The following is a 24,789-nucleotide window of genomic DNA, read 5'->3' as shown; positions in this document are numbered from 1 at the left end:
AATGTTGTTCTCTACTAGCTCTCACTCGTTCTTCTTTCCTTCCTTTTACTTTTCTTCTTTTCCCTATTTCCCGTTTTCCCCTTTTCCCCCCCCTTTCCCTTTCCTTTTCCTTTCCCTTTCCTTTCTCTTTCTTTCTCCCCCTTTTTTTTCTTTTTCCCGTTTTTTTTAATTTTCCCAGTGAACCGCGGCCAGGGGAAGGGGTAGTTTGCCCCCCTTCCTGCCTGTTACACCACTGAATATGATGCGAGTGAGCAATTGAATAGTTGGAAGTCAGATCGAATGATGTCCAAAAACGTCATTCAAGGGATAAGGGGAAAATTACAAGCAAACGTATATGCAATATGAATTTTAGGGGTATTAAAGTGATTGCAGACAGTGAATTATCGTGATTGTTCAAGTTTAATATTTCAATACGCCTATACTAGTACGCCTAGGTGTACTTAAAGCCATTGGAAACCAAATTCCTCTGTAATGTATTAGTACATTGACCAATTAATAAAAGAATCAAGAATCTTGAGTCTGTGTGTGTGTTTTTTTTTACACGAGTTGAAAACCCCAAGAAACGATGAGACCACCCCCCCCCCCCTCCCGCAGTCTGGTATCGCGCGCGCCCTTTAAGATTACGTGGCGTTCCATAGCGCAAGTCTGGTGAATTCCAATTCTATCCATGATTTGACTGTATCTTTAATATAACTTAGAAGAACATGGGTGGTAAGTTGTTCATATGTTATTCGGTACATTTCAGAACATGATTTGTTGATAGAACATTAAATTATTACTTCAGTTGGAAGTTAAGGAATTAACTATTGTTCTTTATTTTGAAAAATGAAGCTAAAGACGTCGCGTCAACATCGTAATTTTGGAAGTCCAGTCGCCATGTTCGTACTAGGCCCGGCCCTGCCCGCCGGCCGCGCCCGCATGCATGGGCCAGGCTAGACAGCTGGCAGCCGTCTGTTTCGAGGAGTTTTTAAACATTTTTTTTTTCATTTCTCCTCGTACACAGACGGCTCGCTATCGTGCAGCCACCATTAGGGGACTTGCAATGCAAAATCCCCCCGTCGGGGCTTTTCAATCTTTGTCTTTAATGAATAAAATTTTCGAAAATTATAGTGACCAGAGTCAGAGTGTAAATTTATATTCCCTCTTCCTCTTGGCATCAATTGCCAAAAAACGGAGAAAAATGAAGTTAAAAGGAACAAAAACAGTGACTTACCTCGGCTGTCGCGCAAATTCACTTCCCCGTTTTATCCGATCTTAAGTACATAAACATATGGCCATTGAGTCCCCTGTACAGATCGCGCTAGAACTTCGGTCTCTGTATTTGGTGAGTGAAGCCAACGAAGTTCAGCTGAACAACCAACAAAACAGAGACCGAAGCTTTTGGTCTAGGGCCAGGCCAGACAACTGGGTACCGTAGCGTAGTGGATGTGCGGCTTTTAAACATTACTTTTACAACTCAGTTTATGATTAAAACTGATTTATGGAAAAAGCAATATAAAATAGTTTCATTTCTAATGATCTTTCATTTTCATCTTGGCAAGACTAGAGTAGACAGCCGGCAGCCGTCTGTTTCGAGGAGTTTTTAACATTTTTTTTTTATTTCTCACAGACGGCTCGCTATCGTGCAGCCACCATTAGCATTAGGGGACTTGCAATGCAAAATCCCCCCGTCGGGGCTCTTCAATTTTTGTCTTTAATGAATAAAAATTTTGAAAATATACGCTACCAAAAAGGCAAAATGCAAATTGATATTCCCTCTTGGCATTAATTGCCAAAAAACAGAGAAAAATCAAGTTAAAAGGAACAAAAACAGTGACTTACCAGGGCTGTTGTGCAAATTCACTTCCCCGTTTTATCCAATCTTAAGTACATAAACATATGGCCATTGAGTCCCCGTACAGATCGCGCTAAAACTTCGGTCTCTGTATTTGGTGAGTGAAGCCAACGGAGTTCAGCTGATCAACCAACATAACAGAGACCGAAGCTAGGCAAGAGAAGAGCCAAGACTTCCATATGTCCCCTACTAGTACATTTGAATAAAAAATATGGAGAACAGGAGAAGGTTTATCAATTACTAGATCTAGTAGAGTCTAACTAGGCCTAACTAACTGTTAAAAGTTACAGCTACATGCCAAAATATGGCTTTATCCTGTCAAAATTTCAAGTGTGTGTAATCCCAATGGCATGGTTTTATTTTAGTCATGTTAGAAAAATAGATACCCAATTCTCTTGGAGAGTAGACTAGTTGTATGTAATAATCGGTTGATAACCATTATGAAACCCAGGCCATGGCTTTCAACAAGTCCTGCTAGCTCAGTGAGTAAGATGATAGACTGGAGATGCCTCATTCTGCAGCAAGAGGTTCAAATCCAACTTCCAGAAAAGAAGGGGGTTTTGGAGAAGTATTTTTTTTAATTAGTGGAGTAAGCCTGAGTCATATCGATTATTTTCAAAACCGGTGTTCGACAGCTCTAATTCGATCGAACATCGATGCATCGAATATTGAAGGCGGGGAAAATTTAGTCTTGTTTTTGCGTCGATGCGATGCGCTTTGCATATTATGCACTAGCTACGCACTGACGGTATGCGCTGGCGTTGGCCGGGTGAGCGTTGCACAAGCAGATGACAGCAAAGTTCGTTTGTATTTTCTGATCACAAAACACACAAAAAAAGGCCGGGGACCAAAGCAGAATTCTTCCCAAAATATCTTCAACAATGATATTTGCAGATGACAACATATAAGTTTAAAATGAAACAATAATAAAGACATGAATCACGCAGAGTCGATCCGAATGATTTTCGGTCAACTAGCATTCGCAGTCCATTCACCAGCCCCGTCCGCAGCTCCGTACACTAGCTCTGCCGAAACGACAGGCGTGCTTGACGTCAGCATCAGCAAACAAGTGCAATCAACGGAGAGCGCTGTAACTTGCCTGAGATTTTGTAGTTGGATCCAAAATGAGCTCCAAATAAATTTATGGGAATAAAATAATAAATACGTAATTTTCTCTGGATGGTCATTTGAATTGCTATTCAATGCTGATATAACGATTGTGAGGAAAGATTATGAGTTATGACGATGTTCGAGAATTAATCCTGATAATGACAATCCAGTTTTTTAGACGCAATTGAGCATGCGATCAAAATAAATACGAATGTTTCGAATCGAGCCCTATATTCATCTTAATTATTACGATTTAACAAGATTTTATGGTCATACTAAGAATATTGACGATGTCAAAGTATGTTATGTTCATATGGAAGAATTAATACTGGCCGGATTATTTCTTTTGTTATTCCATCTCTCTGGACGTCTCCTCCAAGCTCCGAGAAAATAAGCACAATGCGCATGCGTGTGCGATGACGTATGACATATTTTCCCATTCATATGAAATCAGAGCCCAAAGTTGGGCACAAACTAGCTTCAAATTGATGGGGAAAAAAATCAAACGCAATTTTCTCTGTTTTGCCATGTAAAATGTTATTATATGGTGATATTACGAATTTGAACAGAGTTTTTGCATGTAGACAATGTTCGAGAATCAATCCTGATGTGATGATTATTTTTTTAGACAAGTGCACTAGCACGAAGTCAAGTCGATCGTCATGAGATATCCGCCATTGAAAATTGAAATGAAATACAAACGTTTCACATCAAGCTCTAAATTTATATTAATGATTATCATATGCAAATTATTGTTAAATATTACGAGTAAATAATGTTCTATGGTCATGTTATTAATACTGTTCATAAAAGCAAGATTTATTTTACGTTGATCGCGTCAATTTCCGGCCATTTTCTGGTTTGATTAAAGAACAGTACTGCGCATGCACGATCAATGGCCATGACTTCCATTCATGAATTCATCGTGCATAAATTATCTCGGCACGAGCAGACGAGTAAGACTCGAACTATGATCGAAATAAACTTCAAATTAATGGTGAATAGCATCATTATTACTCAATCGGTTTCATTTTGGGGGCAATAGAAATCAAGTAAGTAGTAGTAAAGTTGGACATTACTGATATTTTGATGATTGATTGTGTAAACCAAACGAATCAGCCGGCCGACGTATTTTTTTTTCGATGCACCGATTTTGCAAAATCTGCACCGGTGTTCGATGACATCGATCGAACACCGATTTTAAAATCGATTCGACTCAGGCTTATAGTGGAGGGGACATATGGAAGTCTTTCCCTCTACTCTTATGACACGTCTAACGTTACTCGTTAGATCTACGTAGTCATGTAGCTCGGATTGTTTACCGGACTAAATCCTGCCGAGTGGCATTGTCTGGCTCGGAACTTTACGGGTCGGGTTTCACTTTGAATCCCTCAAACTCGGTAAATAAACCCCGGATGGTTTGATAATATCTTTTTATTGATGTGCATGATCGGACCTCCTGAGTCATGGCCTTGTGTGTGAGAGATCGAGACAATATCCAATAGCTAGCCGGCTAAGGGTGCACATGCACACATTACAGTGCAGCTGCCATGTGATATCATGTGACTGGTTATGTGATTGGCTGAGCCTGAGAGTAATGGTTTCACTGGGTGAGAATTTCCAATTTGTTTACAGGTAAAGGCCAGTCGGTCCATTATGCATGGTCATAAATCAAGAAGTTGTCCTTTAGATATGACTGTGATGACATGATGAATATTTCTCTTTTTTTTGTAAAATAATCTGTACGGTTTATTGAGACATCTTTTATATTATCAGTTTTTCTGCTAACCATAGAAGCCCCCCCCCAAAAAAAAAAAATCCTTGTAGTGTTGACATATTCCACAAAGTCAGTGATCCGAAAACATTTTAATTCCCATTCAAAGGAGACATTAAAGAGGGTGGATAGAGACGGACGAGAAGAGGAGGGTGCAGTTAGAGGGAGAGAGAGAAGGGGGGGGGTACAAGAGCAAACCCCCAAAAAGTGTGAGATGAAGAGATAAGATGACTAAATGGATGATATCGGACTGATTGTCAAATTTTGATATATTTTTTTATTAAAAGGGGAAAACACCCTTTTTTAAGAGAGTAATTTTTTTTTCAGATTGTTCTTCTTGATCAATAGGCCTATCACACAAAAAACATTATTACCGGTAGCTGAAAGGTAGAATAAGACAGATAAAATAAATCAATGCACAAAAAATAGTTTTGAGTAAAATATTTCATTGCTTCAATGCAAATATGAAGAATGAAATACGCTCAGAAATTAACTCTTTCTGCCACCTCCACCCCCCCCCCAAAAAAATTATCCTATGGTGGACAAATACAATCTCTGTGAAAGCCTGTTTGAAAATTGGGTCACCGCTCACCAGAATAATAACATAATATACAATGTGGTTTATAATCTGCCTAGCCTCTCGATTTCACACACACACACAAATCATTTCAAAGCACATGTTTCGTAGTAAGCATGAACCAATCACAAGCGGTGCGTAAGCATGAACCAATCAAGCGGTGCAGACTTGTGCTGTTGACCACGCGCTGCACTGATATGCATGTGAGGGATTGCGAGTTGGCCTTGTATCATCTCAATCCCCTCTCTACATTACTACTGGATAATATAAACAGTGAATAAAATATTTTAGGGGTTTGTATCATCTTGAGAACAAGGTCAGAAGGTGATGTCGGTCACAGATAAGAGTGAAGAAGGTCAAAACAATGTATTTTTGCATGGACATTATCAATTTTAGCTGGTCCGGGTACCCGGGCCTATCTGGGTCGAGCTCTGATTGATTCTGATAAGATTTACGAACCGGGTTCAGACCGAGTTGAAGACTCTGCTCAACATCTTTAGGATTTAACTTTTCCATCATCTTGTCAACGTCAGTGTTAGTGATGCAGATGATACATGTACCACAATTGCTGATTGCATCGCAGGTTTTTTTTCTGCTGCTATCTTTGTTAAAGAGTGCTGCTTACTGTAGCTTCCTTCCTGTCTCTGCTTTCTTACAAGCATTTAGCAGTCTGCTTCTTCAGGGCAGCACTCTTGCTTGGTAGAGTTTGAGGTTGCTCTTTTCCTCCTGGCACTGGAGATGAGTTTCTCTCTTTCTGCAGGATCCATGATACCTAGATTTTGTCAAGTCTTTTTGAGAGTCCAGAGCAGTACCCTCTCAAATGATACTGTGTTTGCATTTGGCATCTTTCTCTTGAGATAGTCAAGGCCTGCGAAAACTCTTTCTGCCGAAAGGTTATCTTTGGGACATGTTGAGGTATCTGTCCTCAGCTGTGCAACTGTCAGTGTTGTAGTGCCTTGATGCTCGGCCTTGGCCTTAAGGCGCCTTAAGGCCTACTTTTTCAAAGCCTTGGCCTTGAACATTCAAGCCTTGGCCTTGAGAGGGCCTTGGCCTTGGCCTTGAGGATTTTGAGCCTTGAAATTTCAAGGCATTTTCAAGGCATTTTCAAGGCTTTTTCAAGGCATTTTGTTTTTTGTACTTTCATTTCTTTTTATATAAGTAATTATAAATGTTACTATGTTATTATTAATTGTTCTGTATATTCAATGGCACTTCTTCCAGTCAGCAGTGCCATAAATTGTAATTATCACCATCATCAAGAATTATCATATTCATGTATGTGACAAAGAAAACAGTAATGATGAAAAATAGCATTATTTATAAGCAACGTGTTGTAATCATGACTAATGATGATAATGATAGTAGTAATCATTATGATAAAGATTACAGTGATTTGATAACAGGAATCAGTGGCGTAACTACGGGGCGGGGGGGTGCATGGGGGGCACGTGCCCCCCCCCGGGCCCCCCAATCGGCTGACAAAAAAAAGGGGAAAAGGAGAAAGAGGGAGAAAGGAAGAGAAACGTAGTGGGGAAAGATGACATTATTGTTCATTATAATGTTATATCATAATTATGTTATGTTATATATTACATAAGAAACTTTTTTATTGAAACATAATTTGCTCAGGGCCTATGTCTTCATTGTTCCTGGTGCTCGCATTGTCTGTTTACCTAGAAATATAATCCTGTTATACTAAAACCTCTCGTGTTCAAGTCAACATACACCAAACTGCCACATATATTTCCTCGCACTTCGAGTTATTATTGTTGTACAATAGTATGCTTCTTTTTCATGACTACTTAAAGTGATTGCCCCATTTTAAGGTCTTAATATAAAACATTTCCCGTACGTGCTTACTTTTCTAATCTGAATGTAAAAAATTTTCAGCTCGCGCTTCGCGCTCGCATCATTTGGTTAGTGAACTATGTATGGTCTTCGTGAATTCCTACAAACAAGCCTTAAAATGCCCCTCTTCAGGTCTGAATATCCTAAATTTTCAGCTCGCGCTTTGCGCTCACAAGATTTAATTAGTAAGATGGGTATGTTAATCATGATTCCATTCAAGTGCTTTATGTGCATGTTTAGATGTAATTCTAACAAAATCAGTAAGCGCTTATTGGCACTCGCATCAGATGACTATGGTGAGATGTGTATACTCTTAATGGATTCCTAAAATATAGTCCTTAAAATCTTCCTATAAGGCAGGACAGGGGGTCATTATTTACAAAAAAATCAGCTTGCGCTTCGCGCTCGCATTTAGACAGGTACGTATCATGATTACAAAAGATTGATTATAATGTCCCTTTTTAGGTCTGAATATCAACAATTTTAAGCTCCCGCTTCGCGCTCGCATTTTTTGACCAGAGACAGACATATCCGTTTAATTGCACTGTCCTTAAAATGTCTCTATTAGGTCAGTATATCTGGCAACTGGGCGCGCTTCGCACGCTCACTTAGTGACTCAAAATTTTTGCTGGTGCCCCCCCATGCCGTAACTCACGGTACGCCACTGACAGGAATAATTCTGAAAGATCTGACAGCTAATTTTGACAACAATTTTCATAAAGAATGATAACAAGGACTTTCCTTGTATTATTTCTTTTGGCCAAGAAGAATGTTTTAAGTCTTAATGATATTTTGGAAAGATTTGGTAAACTTGAACACAATCTTCAATTTTGTCATATCCAAATGAATTATGTCAATGGCATGATGAACCAAAACTTCTGAGAGGCCAAGCATGGCATATTATATAGAGCAAAATTTCTGCCAAGAAAAGTTGAAAGCGATTGAAGTGAGCGAACGAGCAAAATTTTTCACCCTCTTACTATAAGAAAAGCTAATTTTTGTGATAGATTGTGACAATATATTAAGAAAATAATATCACATTTACTCCTTTACCTTTACTTTTCTCCTTTTCTAAGTTTATTCTTGGTGGTGGAACTTCTCTCTCTTTTTTGAGGGGGGGGAGGGGGTTCTGGTATTTGTAAAGAGGTGAGAAAGAGGGAATATAACTTTAGTTTGTTAGTATTCTTTATCCCGGTTTTTGAGGTAAAATAAGTGTAGAAGATACAAGAAATTGAAATTTCAAAGGGGTTGTGGCAGGAAAAAAACGTGAAAACAGTCACGAGTCCTAAAATGACTCATTATCAGGTCAGCATTTGAAAATTTCAACTTGTGCTCTCTGCCCCCCCCCCCCCCCCCGAAAAAAATCCTTGTAGCAAAAATGCCCCTTTTCCAAAATCGGAAATGCTCTTTTTTCCAAATGAAATATGCCCTTTAAAAATGAAATACCTTTTTTATAGTAAATTATAATTAATTTTAGGTTCGAAAATCGCCAAATTTTGGATCATTTATTGTTTAGTACAGCATTAATCCTATTCATGGTTACAAAAATGTTTAGAGTTTTCAGGTTAGAATATCACAAATTTTTGGTTCGCGTTCTGCACTTGCATCAATTATTGTTTGGTACATGTAAGGTACTCGATATGTTCCTGTTTACAAAAAAATGTTTAGAATGTCCAATTTTCAGGTTGTAATATCACAAATTTTTGAGCTCGCGCTCTGCGCTCGCATTATTTGATCGGTGAGTTACGTATCATATTTATGAGTCACTAACATGCTAAATGCAGTCATTAACAGTTTACTTTGCAGACCTGTCAGTCAGTATATTAAAAATTTCAGCTCGCGCTTAATTCTTTAGTTACATACACATCCTTTTCATGATTACAAAAACAGCCCGGAATATTAAATTTTTATGTCTCAATGTCAAAAAGTTTTTGCTTATGATTCACGCTGGCAACATCTCGCAAGGATGCCCTTTTAAAAGTGATTAGCACTGTAATTGACCAAACAGAGTTTTTCAACTTCAAAATTGATTTTTTTTAAACTACTAAATCAAAATATCTATCAATGAGAAATCACTAAAAAGGCTTTGGTCAACTTAATTTCCACAAGATACACAACTACATCACGTAGTTGATAATCTCATTTTGAAAATATCTGTTTGCACCAAATGCCAATTTTAACGTATAACGTATATGCCCTTTTTGGCTTTGACCCCCCCCCCAAACAAAAATATATTCTGCCACCCCTGTCCCATGGAGTGGAGAAAGACATACGTTGAGAATGGGCATGCCAGGATCAGATGACCGTGGTAATAATAATTATTGCAATGTAAATCACATAAAAAATAATAAATTATAAGAATAATTTAATAATAAAATTAATGATAATAATTATATGTACAAAGGTAACTATATTATCATTTTAATATGTCTAAATCTACCATGAAATTTTGTTTTTCATGTACAAAAGACAAAATTTTTGCTCGCTCAGTTCGCTCGCTCTAAAGTTTGAAATGCCTTGGCCTTGGCCTTGGCCTTGAGGTTTTCAGGCCTTGGCCTTGGCCTTGGGTTTCCATGCCTTGGCCTCAGCCTTGGGTATTGAAGCCTTGGCCTTGGTAATAAAGCCTTGGCCTTGGCCTCGGCCTTGGAGATTTATGCCTTGACTACAACACTGGCAACTGTATTGTGGAATCTCACTCTAGGCAAGGGATCTTTTAATTGTCTGGAGATCAGACACAAACATGTTGTGGAGCACAATGGACAGAGCTTGCTTGGTGAGATGTGTAAACATCTTCTGCACTTGTCTGGTAGAGAGCTTCGTTCATCTCATCTCTCTTTTGGGGAAATTCCTTGAAAAGGAGACATACTGTCGTTGAGAAAAGGAGTGGGAACATTCATCCATTCACCTCTTTTTTAGTGCAGGCGTTATGTAATATACATTGGTTTCCATCACATGTATGTCACTCTCCACCATTTTCATGACTGGAAGAGAGATATGCTGGCCAATTATACCCATAGCACAAATTCCCGCCACAATTACAATACATCTTTTAGATATTCTTACAGACATTTGATGAACATATTCTCTTCCCATTTTGTGTCAAGCACACAACTCATGAAAGTGTTCTGTATGAAAGATCACTGCAGCACTGTTGTGAAAAGGCACAGGGTATGCCACAAGCTGTGAAGATGGGACAATGACCTTAAATATCTCCACCATACCAGACTGTTGGTCACAATAAGGGCCAAGGAGATTACAGAATCTTCTTACAGTGAGAAGAGATGCAGACTTGTCCTTTTGCCTGGTCCACAGCATTTTTTTTTCCCTGCCAAGTTTTCCACTGCAGCTTTTGATCTTTTCCCACTCAATTAATAATATTTTATTAATTCTGATTTATTGTGTACAATTTGTTTTGTTCTTTCTCACTTTTTTTTATAGAAGTGTCACATAAATATGTTACATGTATATTATTTGGCGAATAAAGATGATATATATATTCTTGGAGTTTTGGTACAAGGTGTTTGCCCCATTAAAGATCTTTGATGGTAGCTAAGTGCTTCTTTGTTTCTTCATCGATGTCAGCCCAGTTCTCAGCAGTTACCTTGGGTAGTATTTATCCATTGAACTTTTCCAGCTTTTGGATGTAGACTTTATTCACAACACACCTACATGTATCTGTCATGGTATTTTTTTATTTTTGAAAGCAGTGTCCATGCTTGATTATGATCTGCAGTAAGGTTGAGTGAAAGTAACTCATTAAGAGTTTCTTACGTGTCCATGAAAAGTGTAACAGCACTTTCCGAGTTGATGCCATGAAGACACATTCTAACTGTTCCAGAATCAGTTGGGGCCAGGAATGAGGTGTACCCCTTTCTCATTTTGGAGGTGCTACCTTGTAAAGTCAGTGGATTGTCAGAAGTTGCCATCTTGTTTCTTGCAGCCTCCTTGTTTAACATTGCCTGCTCTACTGCAAGATACCGGACAAGAGTTAGCTTAGGCAAACAGGTGACAATCATCTTTCCCACATCTCTAAGACCGATTCAAATAATGTCCGCCTCATTCCAACTTGACACATTTCACTCTTCTTGTGTGATATGTGAATTACCAAGATGGGTTTTTACTCATTTCCTTGTAACATACTCCTGTCATTTCCTCCACAGAGATTTCCGATGAGCAGATTGCAGGATTAAGAGCAGCTTTTGAAGCAGATCCTAAGAACCTTCTTGCACAGAATGCTGCCACCAAGTATGATCCTTTGGAGTTCTGTATTCCTCATCGTGCAGTAGGACAGAACCTTCATGCTTATACTCACAAAGTAAGTTTGTTTGGTAGTCCAGCGGGTGTTTAAAAAAAGTAATATTGGACTAAAAGTCATGTTTGAGAGGCAATACAAACCTGAAGTTTAATGTGTAATGTTCGATGGATTGAAAATAGTGCATGTCCAATGTATGTGATCTGGCCAATACGGTGATGTGTTAAATTCCACAAGCAGTTGATAATTTATGTGTGATTTCTAGTTATTGATCTTTGTGAAATACCCCTCATATGATCAAATATGAGTAGGTCATCCTTGAGAACATTCACCACTGGGAAAGGGGAAAAAACATGACTGTTGTTCATCCTTAAGTCGACCCAATACATGTAATCACTTGGAAGTCACCTACATGAAGGGGGTCTATTCGTGGGCATATTCCATAAAAAAAACATGTCTTAATGTGTATTTTCCTGCAACACATTACGCATGCTCCTCACTTTTTTCTTCTAATTTAGGTAGCTGAGGCAAAGCCGATGACCAACCAGCGGAGCTCTGGGCGTTGCTGGATCTTTGCCTGTCTCAACACCATGCGTATCCCATTCATGAAAAAACTCAACATAGAGGAGTTTGAATTCAGTCAGAATCATCTTTTCTTTTGGGATAAGGTGAGATTAATCCACATATTGAGATTCAGTACATCCAATTATGATTTTTTAAAGAAAAGGTAGAAATTGATTTGCTAGATGTAATCTTAATTTATTTCTTCATTCATCGTCATCACACTATAGCATGAACTTTGTGCTCAATTTATGCATATAAAACTGGTGTTTGTAGAAGTGTACTTAGCAGTAATAGTAGAATTAATGATGGTAGTAGTCAGGGGGGATCCAATATTTACACAGGGGGGGGCACATTTTCCCAGTGAAAATTTCACAAGCAAAAAGCAAAAAAGGTTTTCACTTTAAATTTAAGGTTATTTCGTCCTCGAAAAATTTGACAAGCAAAAAAAAACGAAGAAAGGTCCTCACTTTAAAAGGGGAGGGTTGGGGGTACACTTGTTTATATTTAAATTACAAATTTTGATTATGGCTCTCAAGCGGGGGGCACGGCCGGCTGTGCCCCCCCCCCCCCTGGATCCGCCAGTGGTAGTAGTGGCAATAGTGATAATTTATTTGTTTATTTATAAAAGTGGTTTTAGTTGTGGTTGAGCTGAATTAGGTGTTGAACATGTAAGAGTGGTACCGTGCATGTAGTAATGTGATGTTATTTTCTGTGTCGTATTCCAAGATCGAACGCTCAAACTACTTCCTCACTTCCATGGTTGAGATCTTCAAGCAAGAGGAGCCTGTAGAGGGCCGTTTGGTCAGTTTCATGCTGACCTGTCCAACGAATGATGGTGGTCAGTGGGACATGCTGGTCAATTTGGTGAATAAGTATGGAGTGATACCCAAGAAGTGCTTCCCTGAGGCACACTCATCTGGAGCATCACGGAGGCTCAATGTTACCCTTACAACTAAGGTAATAATAATATACCACTTTTGTGAAGTGCTTAAAGGCGACCGCACACCTTGCGATTGGTCTGCGACTCAAATTTGGAATAAAACATAGAAGAATTTGATGCTAATATTGAGAATTGGAATATCTTACTGTGTAATGTTCTAAATCATTGTACGAATACCTATGTTAAAATCTGTGACTATGCTATCATCCTTCTTAGAATAAAAGCGAATTTAATATCTAGTCATAATGACGTCATAGCAGTCGTACGATTGGTTACGATTTGAAACTAATTTGGCCTTTACTCTGAAATAAAGGCTTGCAATCTTTCAAAATGGTTATATTAGTATTCTTTAAATTAATTCAAACCTCAAATAAAATGATATGTTCCATTCACATTTTCAGAAAATGAGCAAAATGCAATTTGTTCCAAAATCGGATCGCGAACAGTCATAAGGTGTGCGGTGGCCTTAATGCATCAGAACATCTCTCAGTCATTATTGATGTTTCCCCAGTCGGTCTACCAAAGAATTCATTGAATTTCAGTACTTCCTTTTTGAAATCTCTGCTCTAAAGTATTGAAATGCCATGTACTTAATGAATGGGTCTGAAATCAATTAAAGTTTGGTCTTAGATAACCTAGAGTTTACTGGGAGCCGGGAATTTATAACAACTTATGTGCGTACCATTGATTTCATTGATGATCTCTATTTGCCACTCTCCACCCAGGTGAAGTAAATGGATATCCAGTGGGAAGAAATTCCTTCAACGCTCAAGCTACTGATCATAGTAGTGTCAGGGTAATAATGTACAGCACTTTGAAATATTGTATTGAGCACTACATAAATGATGCATGTTATTATTAATATCATATTAATTCTCATTTTATGACAGTTGCGTGATTATGCCAAGGAGCTACGTGATATGGTAGAAAAGAAATCATCGACCTCAGACATTGAGGCGAGGATCAAGGAACAGATGGCAGAGGTGAGCTTAAACTTTTTGGTCTGTATTCACAAAAATGAACTTGGTCCAAATCAGGAGTCTAACCATGGACTACCAGATGTCACACAAATCTTTAACAATTTTTCTTCCTTTTTATCAACTTATCTTGGACCTCAAATTTTCACAAGCTCTCTGGGAATAAAAATTACTATTTGTTGACAATGAATGTTTGAGGTTAATTTAATGGGGTTTTGACAATGATTAATTCTGACTGAAAATTGTGCTTAAATTGTCAGTTGCATGTGGTATGTAATTTATCACCCCATTGGTCAGATCATACATTGGATGTTTTTTATCACCTATTTATCACCAAGATTATGAGTTGATTAAAATGTGCATGTTTGCATTTAACATGACTACCCAGAAGTCCATTAAACCTAAGCAACATATGTAATTATTTCATTTGGCTACTTGTCATTGTATATATATTTTCCAGTATTGTGCACATTGGAATTAAGAGGGTTTGAATTGCCCATCTCTTTGTGTTTATGTATGTTTTTTCTGGGGTTTTTTACCTAGGAATTTGTAAAAAAAAAAAAAAAAAATTGACAAACTTATAAATCAACTAACATGCTTTGTCAATGTCATGAATACACTTTATGAATATATTTTATTGAAATGAAATAAAACGTTCTAAACAATAGCTCATATTTGTCATTAATAGTGAAGTAAGTCATGCTGTATTAGTTCACAAAAGCAATTGGTATTTATCAGCACATGAATGTAATATGTTTGCCAATGTATACCAGAATTTTTGTACCGTTTACAATGTGTTTACAGAGGAAAGTCTGCTCAAAGTCCAGAGTTCAATTCCTATTCAGCTTCCACTCATCACAGATTAGAATTTTGTACAGAGTCATGCTTCTCACATTTTATGTTGGTCAATTGTCAGATAATCTTGCAGGGGGTCATTGTTTTTCTTAATGTGTGGTAAAGTTCGAGCCCCAACCAAATGCACCCCCCCCCCCCCCCTTCAAAAGAATGTAAAATTAGAAACAAAAGAAATGACTGGGTTTTAATAGATTTACTGACCTTTTTGAGAAATATCCTTTTTTTTCGTTGAGCACTAGGAATGGTTTTACCTTAATGAGACTAGGGTATTTTGGAGACTAGAAAGATAAGATCTTGGCTGTTGATTGTGCTGTCGTGAAAATATCGCAAAAAAAAATCGTCAAGCACTTCACCCAGGATGTAAATCTACAGAATGATATATCTGATTGTTTGAATCCAACTGTGGCCTAGCATCCTTTGGCAAGGGGTCAATCCACTTTTTGCCATTCTCCACCAAGGTGTTAAATGGGTACCCGGCAGGATGCAGAAGCCTATGTAGTATGCCTAGCAAATGAGTCTTGAAACTCTTGTTGGAATGCTCCCAGGGAGTGCAGAAAGTTCATACATTGCGTGCGGTATGCCAGGATTTAATGACTGGGATAATAATCTGTAATAAGTATTCATTCTGTAATTTTTATTTTTTCTTTTATATTAGGTTTGTTGTTTTTTATGTTAAAGATTAGATTATGGTTTTTTTGCAACCAAATACAATTTTCTCATTTATTACAACTAGACATATTTTGGGGGTAAATAATCATCCTTGTTTTGTCGTTTCTTTTGTTTCCTACATTCCCCTCCTGCCGCCTCATACACTAGATCTTCCGGGTAACCAGTATCTGTCTTGGTATCCCACCTACAACCTTCACCTGGGATTACCATGACAAGACCAAGACCTTTCAATCTGTTGGACCAATCACACCTAAAGACTTCTATCATCAGCATGTCAAACCCGTCTTTAATATGGATGAGAAGGTAAGCAGTAGTTGGGTCTCCTAATCACTCTTCAAGCCAATACATACCAGTAACACATAATAGTGTTCCTTCGAGCATGTAACAGTCTTTATGATTATTGTCAGCAAATATACCATAATTCATATATAAGTGGATTGCTTTTCAGCTCGACCGTATGTGGAAAACTTTATTTTGATTTTAAGAAACCCCCCAAGAAACTCAAGAGCATGTACTTTACTGTATATTTTGCATGTAATTTTATGTCTGTTTTTGTTTATTTCAATGAATCTAAGATGAATTTGAATTTATTTGAAGTCTTTCATCTTCTACCCAGGTGTGCATAGTGAATGACCCACGACCAAAGAACAAGTATGAAGAGATGTATACTGTCCAGTACTTAGGCAACATGGTTGGTGGTCAGAAGACCCTGTATAACAACCAACCCATTGACATTCTCAAATCTACTGCCCTTAAATCAATACAGAATGGAGAGGTAAGGAACATTGGTTCATTAAATTCTATACAGAGTTGATAGTCATTTTTTTTTTAAAAGGTGGAAACAATCAATTTTATTCCCACCCCCTCAAAAAAAGAAGAGATGTAGTGATAAAAAATAATGAATTGAATATAAAGCACACTTATTCACTCTACACTGTGCTCAAGTCACTGTTTTCATTATTACTCTGGCTTTTGCCCAATAGGTGAGAAAAGTAAAAATCTTAAATTGGCATTTTTCAAAGCTAGATGTTTCTTTCAATTAAAACTTATATGGAAGTTCCTGAATGCAATGCCAGAAAATCTGATCTTTACTAAAAAATCATTTATGTAGGACTACATTTTTTTATTATTATTATTATTTGATAGAAAACTATTGTTTTGGGGCTATAAAAAAATCAGTTGGATGATCTAAAAGGCATCATGTTTCATCAAGTTAAAAGAAAAATGCAAACATTAAATGCAGGAAAGGGTTAGTATGTCAAATTTGTGCTACTGGACAGACTGTAATGCATCTTGCCAGAGCTTTCCTTTCCACAAAAGATATCAGAATTTGCTCAATTAATTTAAATGTCTTATTTCAGAGATGTATATGAAATTCATGTTATGTAGGTTAACAACTTTCAAAAAGTAATCGGTCAATATTTTTCCATGTCCTTTTTCTGTTGTGCAACTGACCAATATTTAGGATGTCATGCTGTTCACAATATACAGCCTGCAAGCCTTTCCCTATGTATTACTTGAAAGGATTTGGTGTCAAGTTGAATACACAATATAGACTTGATAGAAAGTCTCGCCCTTTTAAAACTGATAGCACCAAGAAATATAATTGACATGTAACAGAGTAATGCGACTGACCAAGTAATCGACCTGATTGACTTTTTTATTCTTCATTTGTACAAATCTGTGCTTAAAAAATATGTTTATCAAGAAATCTAGAATTAAATTTACACATAATTTCTTTTTTTTTCAGAAAGATTATAGTATGAAATTGTGCTGCTGTCACTTTTTTCTTCGCAACACCAAAAAATAAGTGTTACCAAATTCTGATTGCAGCAGAAAGATTCAAGTGCTTTAGTACAATGGATTCAAGCCTAGAATAGATACCCACACTTCTATTTCATCTTTTGAACTCTACAATAATAAATTAGATTCACTTTCTGTCTTTTACTCTTACAGCCCGTTTGGTTTGGATGTGATGTTGGCAAATTTAGCACTAGGAAGACAGGCATACTAGACACAAAAAGGTTAGTATATCTTAAATCCAAAAATCTTAATTGTCCATCATATATTATCCCTTAATACGTATGACACAATATAATGTAATTTTCAAAATTTTCAGCTTGGTTTAGCTGAGCTCTCTTTTGTGATATGTATAAGATGTGATTTAATTTTCCTAAAACATTAGTATATAATCAAGCATCATTTGATTTGATTGATGTTTGATCATTTTCCCTTCAGCTTGGACTATGAGTTGGTGTTTGGAATTCAGAGTTTACAACTGGACAAGGCAGAAAGACTTCTCTTTGGAGAATCGTTGATGACACATGCTATGGTACTCACGGGAGTCGGAACCGATGTGAGTATTTAGATTTACTAGAGGTGTTTCCCCACATTGATGACCTTATTATTGTTGTAATCTTTATCACTATCATCGTCATCATCATTATCACATTTTTGTCATCATCATTATCATCACATTTTTGTCATCATCATCATCATTATCACATTTTGTCATCATCATTATCATTACAGCATTTAATCATCTCTGTTGGTATCAATAATGCATCGAATGTTTTTATATTCATGTTTATTGGCAATGTTGTTATTGTGTGATTCTTTAATAGGCTATATTCCTGTTTTCATTGTATAAATATCCAAGTTTCAAAGTTTGTAAACCCAGGCCTGGAAAAGTAGTTTTCAATTCTGTTCTTGCTTGCCAAAATTATTTCATCTTTATTTCCATTCTTATTTTCCTTTTGCTTACTATTGCAATGTGATAATGAATGTGTTGTATTTGTTTTCTTCCCCGTAGGGTGCTGAAAACGAGACCAAGACAACTAAATGGAGGGTTGAGAATTCATGGGGTGAAGACACAGGCGAGAAAGGTAAAACCTGACACCTTGTCAGAGTGAGAAACAAAGATAATGGGCAATTCCATGAAGTATGTACGTCAGACCACCATATATGGAATCTTCTTGATAAATTTTATTTTCTAGTTCATCAAAAGCTTTCTTGATCTCAAATTATCAAGCAATGAATTGAAAGTTGAAAATTCAGGAGAATATGAGTTCGATATACAAAGGAGATGATTACTTTATCGAATTGTCGTGCTAATAATGATGATAAAGATATGTAACATTCATTTACCTCTGTAATGTTACAAATATTTTTAGCAAAGGATATTATCACCCCAGCTTAGTTGAACCTATCAACATAGATAAATTTTCTATTTCATAGTCAATTGTAATACAATTTAAAGGGAGAATTCACTTTGCTTAGGAAGTCAATCCTTAATTGATAATTCTTGTGGGCTTAATACAAAGGTGACAAGCAATGGCCACAGCATGCAACCTGGAAGTCTGGCTGTGCTCACTGAGTCAGTGGGTCACCTCATGTTTGGTGTTTGACGTGGGTGTTTAATAATGTTGAGGTGAAACAAACACTGGCCAAAAGCAAAAGAACTAATTTGAAGCATGTCTGGTGCTAAGATTGATATCATGTAGTGTTGAAATACCAGGCGTACAATTTGTATTATTTTCTAAATCCAAAATAGGGTTTGGACCTCAGTTCAGCAAACACCATGCAGCAACTCACCCAATAACGGGAAAGTAGAACACACCTTGAATCCATGAAAATCCATGAGAACAGAGAACAGAAAGTGTGTCTTTTTAAATTGTTACATGTTTTTATTTGTTTCTATACCAAAACTTCATTGAATGTTTTTGGAGACTTCATTTTGTTTTTTTTTCTTTTTTACCTTTTCAGGGTACCTTGTGATGTCAGATGAATGGTTTTCTGAGTTTGTCTTTGAAGTGGTTGTTGACAAGGCATACGTTCCTGCTGAAGTCCTAGCTGTCCAAACCAAGGAACCTATCGTTCTACCTCCATGGGACCCCATGGGTTCTCTTGCACATCCTGTCTCTGCCAAACTCTAAATATATCATAGGGTTCATTCAAGTAATCACAAAATTAGATCACAAATAAAATGCATATATGAAAACACAGAAACTCCAACTTACCCATTTTGGCAGGATATTTCCTGCTTTGAGTCCATTAAAAAAAGTTATTAAGCCATCCAGCTTGAGTTTAAATCTTTCCAGCCCATCCACCTTAACAGTTACATTTTTCAAAATGTTATATTTGAAGTGGTTATTTTTCTAACTGATAAATAATCATTGAAACTCAGCCATATTTTCAACTATTACAAATTGAAATGTTCAGGGCCTGTCTCACAATGCTTAGCAATTGATCATACAGTTGAGTTTTACACTTTATTGCATATCATGATCTTTGAAATTAATCTTAATATCAGCTCTGTGATCAAATGCCAAGCTTTATGTTACTGGCATCAGAATTTTCTTCTTTTTTTTTTTAATGGCTGCCATGTCACTTTATCCCTGATAGAGGAATTGACATGATACCATGGCTTCATTTTCGGGGTAATAATAAAGCTTTTAAACAGGACATCACTTATCTAATCATTTCAAGTAAATGATGATTTTCCTAAAATAACGAGATAGAACATACATGTAGACATATTTAATATGTGATTTATGGAATGCCATGTGCCAGTGTGTTTAATTTATTCCCTTTTTATTTGTTCAGGAATTGTATTTGTTCTCTGGTATATTGTGTCTAATATTTTAAGCTCTTAAACTTTCTTAGTGTGTAGATATAGTCACAAATTCTATTCTCGAATATATATAATTAATGGAGTGATATGTGCCAGTATTGTTTTTAAATTTTGGGTTCAGGGATTTGGGTGATTAATTCACCAAAGAATTTCTAAAATATTGTATATTATGCTTCATGGGTAATTTCATAAATCATTCTTTTAGTATATCCGACCCCCATTTTCCTTAATGTTAATTTCACTTTATGCCGGGTGTTGTCATATGAAACCATGGAGTAGAGCCGAATCACGCCAGGGTCCCGTTTCATGAAGAGTTGTTATAGTAAATTCAGAATTTCTATAACAAGTTCACCATCAGCCAATCAGATCGAATGATTTCAGTAGCTTTTATCTGTTATTGCAAATTTATATAACAAGTTTTATGAAACAGGTTCGAGAAAGCCCCTCCACCTAATTAGGGGGTTGGATTACATACTTTCTTCAGGAGTTGTATGGGTCCTCTTGTGGTTGCTCTCTCTCTTATCTAAGCTTTATACCATGTTTGCTGTAGTCCCATAAATATACATTTCTCTTTGCAACCCATTAGTCAATTAAATGCCTTGAGTAGAAGTTTTGATCAGGTTTTTTTTTTCAAAGTTGGACAGATTTCTGTGGTGTCCTGTAGAGATTTTCCTTAGGCAGCCTTACCTGTATCAGAGGGTCAGAAGTGCTGGTCACCTTTTCACCGAGGTAAACAAAGTTAAATTAAACCATGATTTAAAATTAGTGGTCTCTCTCCACTACATGGGAATGGTAAAAGAAATCAAATTGAAAAAAAAAAAAAACACTACCATTATATGGTCTGGGGCCCATAACGCAAAGCTTAAAGGACAAGTCCACCCCAACAAAAACTTGATTTGAATAAAAAGAGAAAAATTCAAGAAGCATAACTCTGAAAATTTCATCAAAATCGGATGTAAAATAAGAAAGTTATAGCATTTTAAAGTTTCACTTATTTTCAACAAAATTATTATATGAACGAGCCAGTTACATCCAAATGAGAGAGTTGATGACATCACTCACTATTTCTTTTGTATTTTATTATATGAAATATGAAATATTTTGATTTTCTCGTCATTGTCATTTGAAATGAAGTTTCATTCCTTCCTGAACATGTGGAATTCCATTATTTTAATATTTTGTGCTTCAGGCAAGGAGGTCCTAACCTTCAAATTCGTAAAAATTGAAATATTGTATAATTCAAACAATAAAAAACAAAAGAAATAGTGAGTGGGTGACATCATCGACTCTCTCATTTGGATGTAACTGGCTCGTTCATATAACTTTTTTGTCGAAAATAAGCGAAACTTTGAAATGTCATAACTTTCTAATTTTATATGTTATTTTGATGAAATTTTCAGCATTGTGCTTGTCTGATTTTTCTGAATTGATTCAAATCAAAAATTTTCTGAGGTGGACTTGACCTTTAATGGTTGACTGTAGCTTTCTTAGGGTTGATTTTATGATTAATTATGCATTGAACATTATTTGAAATCAATCATTTTATTCAAGTATATCAGGCCAGAACTATATAATACATTTAACATTGTGTTACAAATGATACTTAAATGAAGCCATTTATTCTACATGAATTTCCTTTTCTTGTCTGAAAGTTTTTTTTTTTTCATGAAATGATAACAGTTCTTTGTTTATTTGAATCAATCTTCTTTTGGGACAGGTACATGTATACATCCTGTAGGAAGAGAATTTATTTCATTCGAGATTGCTTTTATAACGACCATTCCTTGTATGTAGTGTTCGAGTTGAAATGTATCTTCAACTAAGTGGATTAAATGAGTATTTACTTATTACTGTTTGTAGATAACATCTATATCCCTAATATATTCTAATATTAAGAAATGCTGTATGTTTAGACAGATAGGACAACTATCTTTTCGCACAAATGAAGCACTTATTGTGATTTTGGTGGCTATTTTGGTAATAATTTTTTTTTATCCAGCCAGTTGTTCAACTTTCAAAAGTTAATCTGTTCGAGTAAATTTTAAACATAAATTCTGACCTTGATTTGGGTAAATTGATATTGTTTTATATGTTTTGATATTAGCTTTGTGTCTAAACTTTGTATTACTTAATAACTGCAATATTAGATTTTTACCATTTAGATATTGGATCGTAGTTTATTTGATGTACGTATGTACCTGTAGGGATTCTTCTAATGTAATAGATTATCTTATACCATAGCTCTTTTTATAGGTTTTTACAAGAGAAGGTAATAGATTTTGAGGAAATTGTATATACCCCATCATTGTATTTGCAAGATTCTTATTGGACTGAATAAATCCTGTACGATTTCTATGTGAATATTTTATATGTGTTTCTTCTCAAGAAATATCTTTCCTTGTAAAATAGAAGAGACTTCCCAGAAGCAGATATGTTGGAGAAGAAACAATAAAAACCTGTGCATCAAACTCTAATAAATCATTGTTTTTAGATCTGATGCCGGGTTTCCCATGGTTTTAACTCCATGTGACATCATTCTTTATGAATTATTGAGTATTTCAACGTGTGCAGATTTGACTATAAGGACCCCCTTGATTGAATTCACAAAAGGTCAACAATCCATCAAGAATTAGCCAATCAATTAACTAATCAGGATTGATTGGGATGGTCCAAAAATTTTTGTTGAATGACATGTTTTCTACGCTTCACATACTGTACTTATTAGATAGGATACTAATATAATTCCTGTACGGTACCAGCTTTAAGCTGTAATCTTCCCCTCTCCTTCCCCCTCCCCTCTTGCTTATGTCTCCCACCCCCTTCTCTCTCTCTCTCTCTCTCTCTATTCACAAAAGAAGTCATCCAAAAAAATGTTTAAAATAGTTTTCATAGTAACAGAGCTTGAATTCAATTACATTTTGGTCAATTTTATTATACATGGACCGTTATCTTTTCACAGAATCAATAGTCATCACATAGTTAACACATCAGTAATTGTTGATGGCATCAATGTATTGCACAATACTAGTTAACCTTCAACACATTGGCTGGCATGCCATATATAGTTGTGCTCAAAAGTTAGTGAACCCCTTCACAAAATGCACTCCTTCATGCTGAGTGTTGAATGTAGACAATAGCACTACAATGTTCGGCGTACCCAGAGAAACCTGACTTCACAATTCAATATCTAAAACATGGCAGATCTTCAACACTTAAAATTCATTCATTGGTGGAGTCCACTAATTTTGAGCACCACTGTACATGTATCTTAAAACTGAGGTGGTGCCTTACTTTCATAAGGGGGCAAGGCCATCAAAATTAACTGCCTATTATAAGTAACACCTAACAATTAGCATATGATAGATGAAATGAACATGTTGATAAATTTTCATCATTTTGGTCCATTATTTTGTTCAAAATCTAAAAAGAAATATAAAAAGAATAAACTTATCTACAATGTTTGAGATGAAGAAAATATATATAACATTTAGCAAAATTTATAGAAATATCCATATTGATTGACTGTTTGACAGTGATCTAACACAAAGTTTTATAACTTGACATGACATAAACACAAGTAAATTATCACCTCTGGTAGCGGTAATAAACTATCGCTTTTAGGGCAAGCTAAATGTAGCTATCTTTCCGAAACAAACTGACAATGCAATTTTAGTTTGAATCAAGTTTTATAAAGTTTAAATTCTAATGCGTATGTAAACCGTTTTCATGCATTTAGATCTTGTGCAACCCTCACTGTATGTGCCTGTGATGAAGAAAGAATGGACCAAAAAATAAGCGACAATTGATTTTTCTTCTCAAAATCATTAATAATACCCTATGACTGTATGGGCTGATGAGATCAATGAACACATATGTTCCATGACCACAAGTGATTAATGGGGGAACTAACCTTAAACACACGATTGACATTTGACCAAACTTATAGCAATATTCTTAGTATGTGGAATATAATTGAAAATATATTTTCTGCCTGAGTGTCACTGTAGATGGCCAGCAATTCATATTATTGACAACAATATATTGTCAATGATATTATTTGTGATGGAAATGTCAACTGTGGCAAGAATGTGAAATAAAAAAATGTATTGTCATCTGATAAAACCTAGATCAGTCAGACCGCAGGTCCCTATGCTAATGAGCAAAAAGGCCAGATTCATCCAAATCATCTCGTGGCTGAATCCTCCTCCTTGCAAAATCTCGTGATTCGTGAGATTTTCTTTCTCTAAGAATTTACCTGTTTTAACCTCAAGTTAAATGAAATATTATTGCACCATCAGATAGAGTAAAAGTTACTCTTTCATATTGGTCATTTATTTTGTATACAATATTTTGTTAAATAAGTAAATTTCTGGCCTGAAAATGTGCCTCAAAACTGAATTTTCTTCCTCTGTTTTCTTTTGCAAATTGTGCAAAACTTTTTATTTTGAGCCTCAATAATATCTATATCACCATAAAGCTGAACTTCTGTACTTTCTCACAATGCCACTCTTGATATGCGGCACCTTTTAATCGGGTCAAGATCACACTTTTCCCACCAAGGTACAAGACGAGATTTCTGAAATTTTGTACTTGCATGAAATCCAGAGTCCTGATTGGCTGGATAAGGTTCACAGAACAACAGGCGCGGGGTATTTGAGGAGATTACCACATGGGAAGTGTGACCTTCCCACGAACCCAGGCACTGGAACCGTTGGAATTTGCCACTGGGTGGTCTCTTTGACCAATCAGAGTGCAG

At 36.2% G+C, this 24,789-nt stretch overlaps 1 protein-coding gene across 3 annotated transcripts; it reads left to right on the top strand.

Moving 5' to 3' along the window:
- The first annotated feature begins 606 nt into the window (after nt 1-606).
- LOC121408804 (bleomycin hydrolase-like) lies at nt 607-20,835 on the top strand. 3 transcript variants are annotated; one of them, XM_041600451.1, is made up of 11 exons: nt 607-711; nt 11,304-11,458; nt 11,914-12,063; nt 12,686-12,916; nt 13,790-13,882; nt 15,548-15,703; nt 16,017-16,175; nt 17,357-17,424; nt 17,639-17,756; nt 18,213-18,285; nt 19,166-20,835. In XM_041600451.1, exons 1-11 carry the CDS (start codon nt 705-707, stop codon nt 19,333-19,335), a joined length of 1,380 nt encoding a protein of 459 aa, XP_041456385.1. In that variant the 5' UTR covers nt 607-704; the 3' UTR covers nt 19,336-20,835. The 3 variants fall into 3 exon arrangements, with proteins under 3 accessions (XP_041456385.1, XP_041456383.1, XP_041456384.1); XM_041600449.1 differs by lacking the exon at nt 607-711 and adding an exon at nt 5,397-5,568; XM_041600450.1 differs by lacking the exon at nt 607-711 and adding an exon at nt 5,608-5,650.
- The last annotated feature ends 3,954 nt before the right edge of the window (nt 20,836-24,789 follow it).

Source organism: Lytechinus variegatus, chromosome 2, assembly GCF_018143015.1.
Source record: "Lytechinus variegatus isolate NC3 chromosome 2, Lvar_3.0, whole genome shotgun sequence".
Classification (NCBI taxonomy): domain Eukaryota; kingdom Metazoa; phylum Echinodermata; class Echinoidea; order Temnopleuroida; family Toxopneustidae; genus Lytechinus; species Lytechinus variegatus.
Note: the sequence above shows the minus strand (reverse complement) of the source record. Positions and strands in the feature narration are given on the sequence as shown.

Excerpts from the sequence above, each read along its gene's own strand:
- LOC121408804 (XM_041600449.1), top strand. The coding sequence starts at position 5,412 with ATGAACCAATCACAAGCGGTGCGTAAGCATGAACCAATCAAGCGGTGC. Across the intron at positions 12,064-12,685 it reads ATCTTTTCTTTTGGGATAAG|ATCGAACGCTCAAACTACTT; the intron begins GTGAGATTAATC and ends TCGTATTCCAAG. Across the intron at positions 18,286-19,165 it reads TGAAGACACAGGCGAGAAAG|GGTACCTTGTGATGTCAGAT; the intron begins GTAAAACCTGAC and ends TTACCTTTTCAG.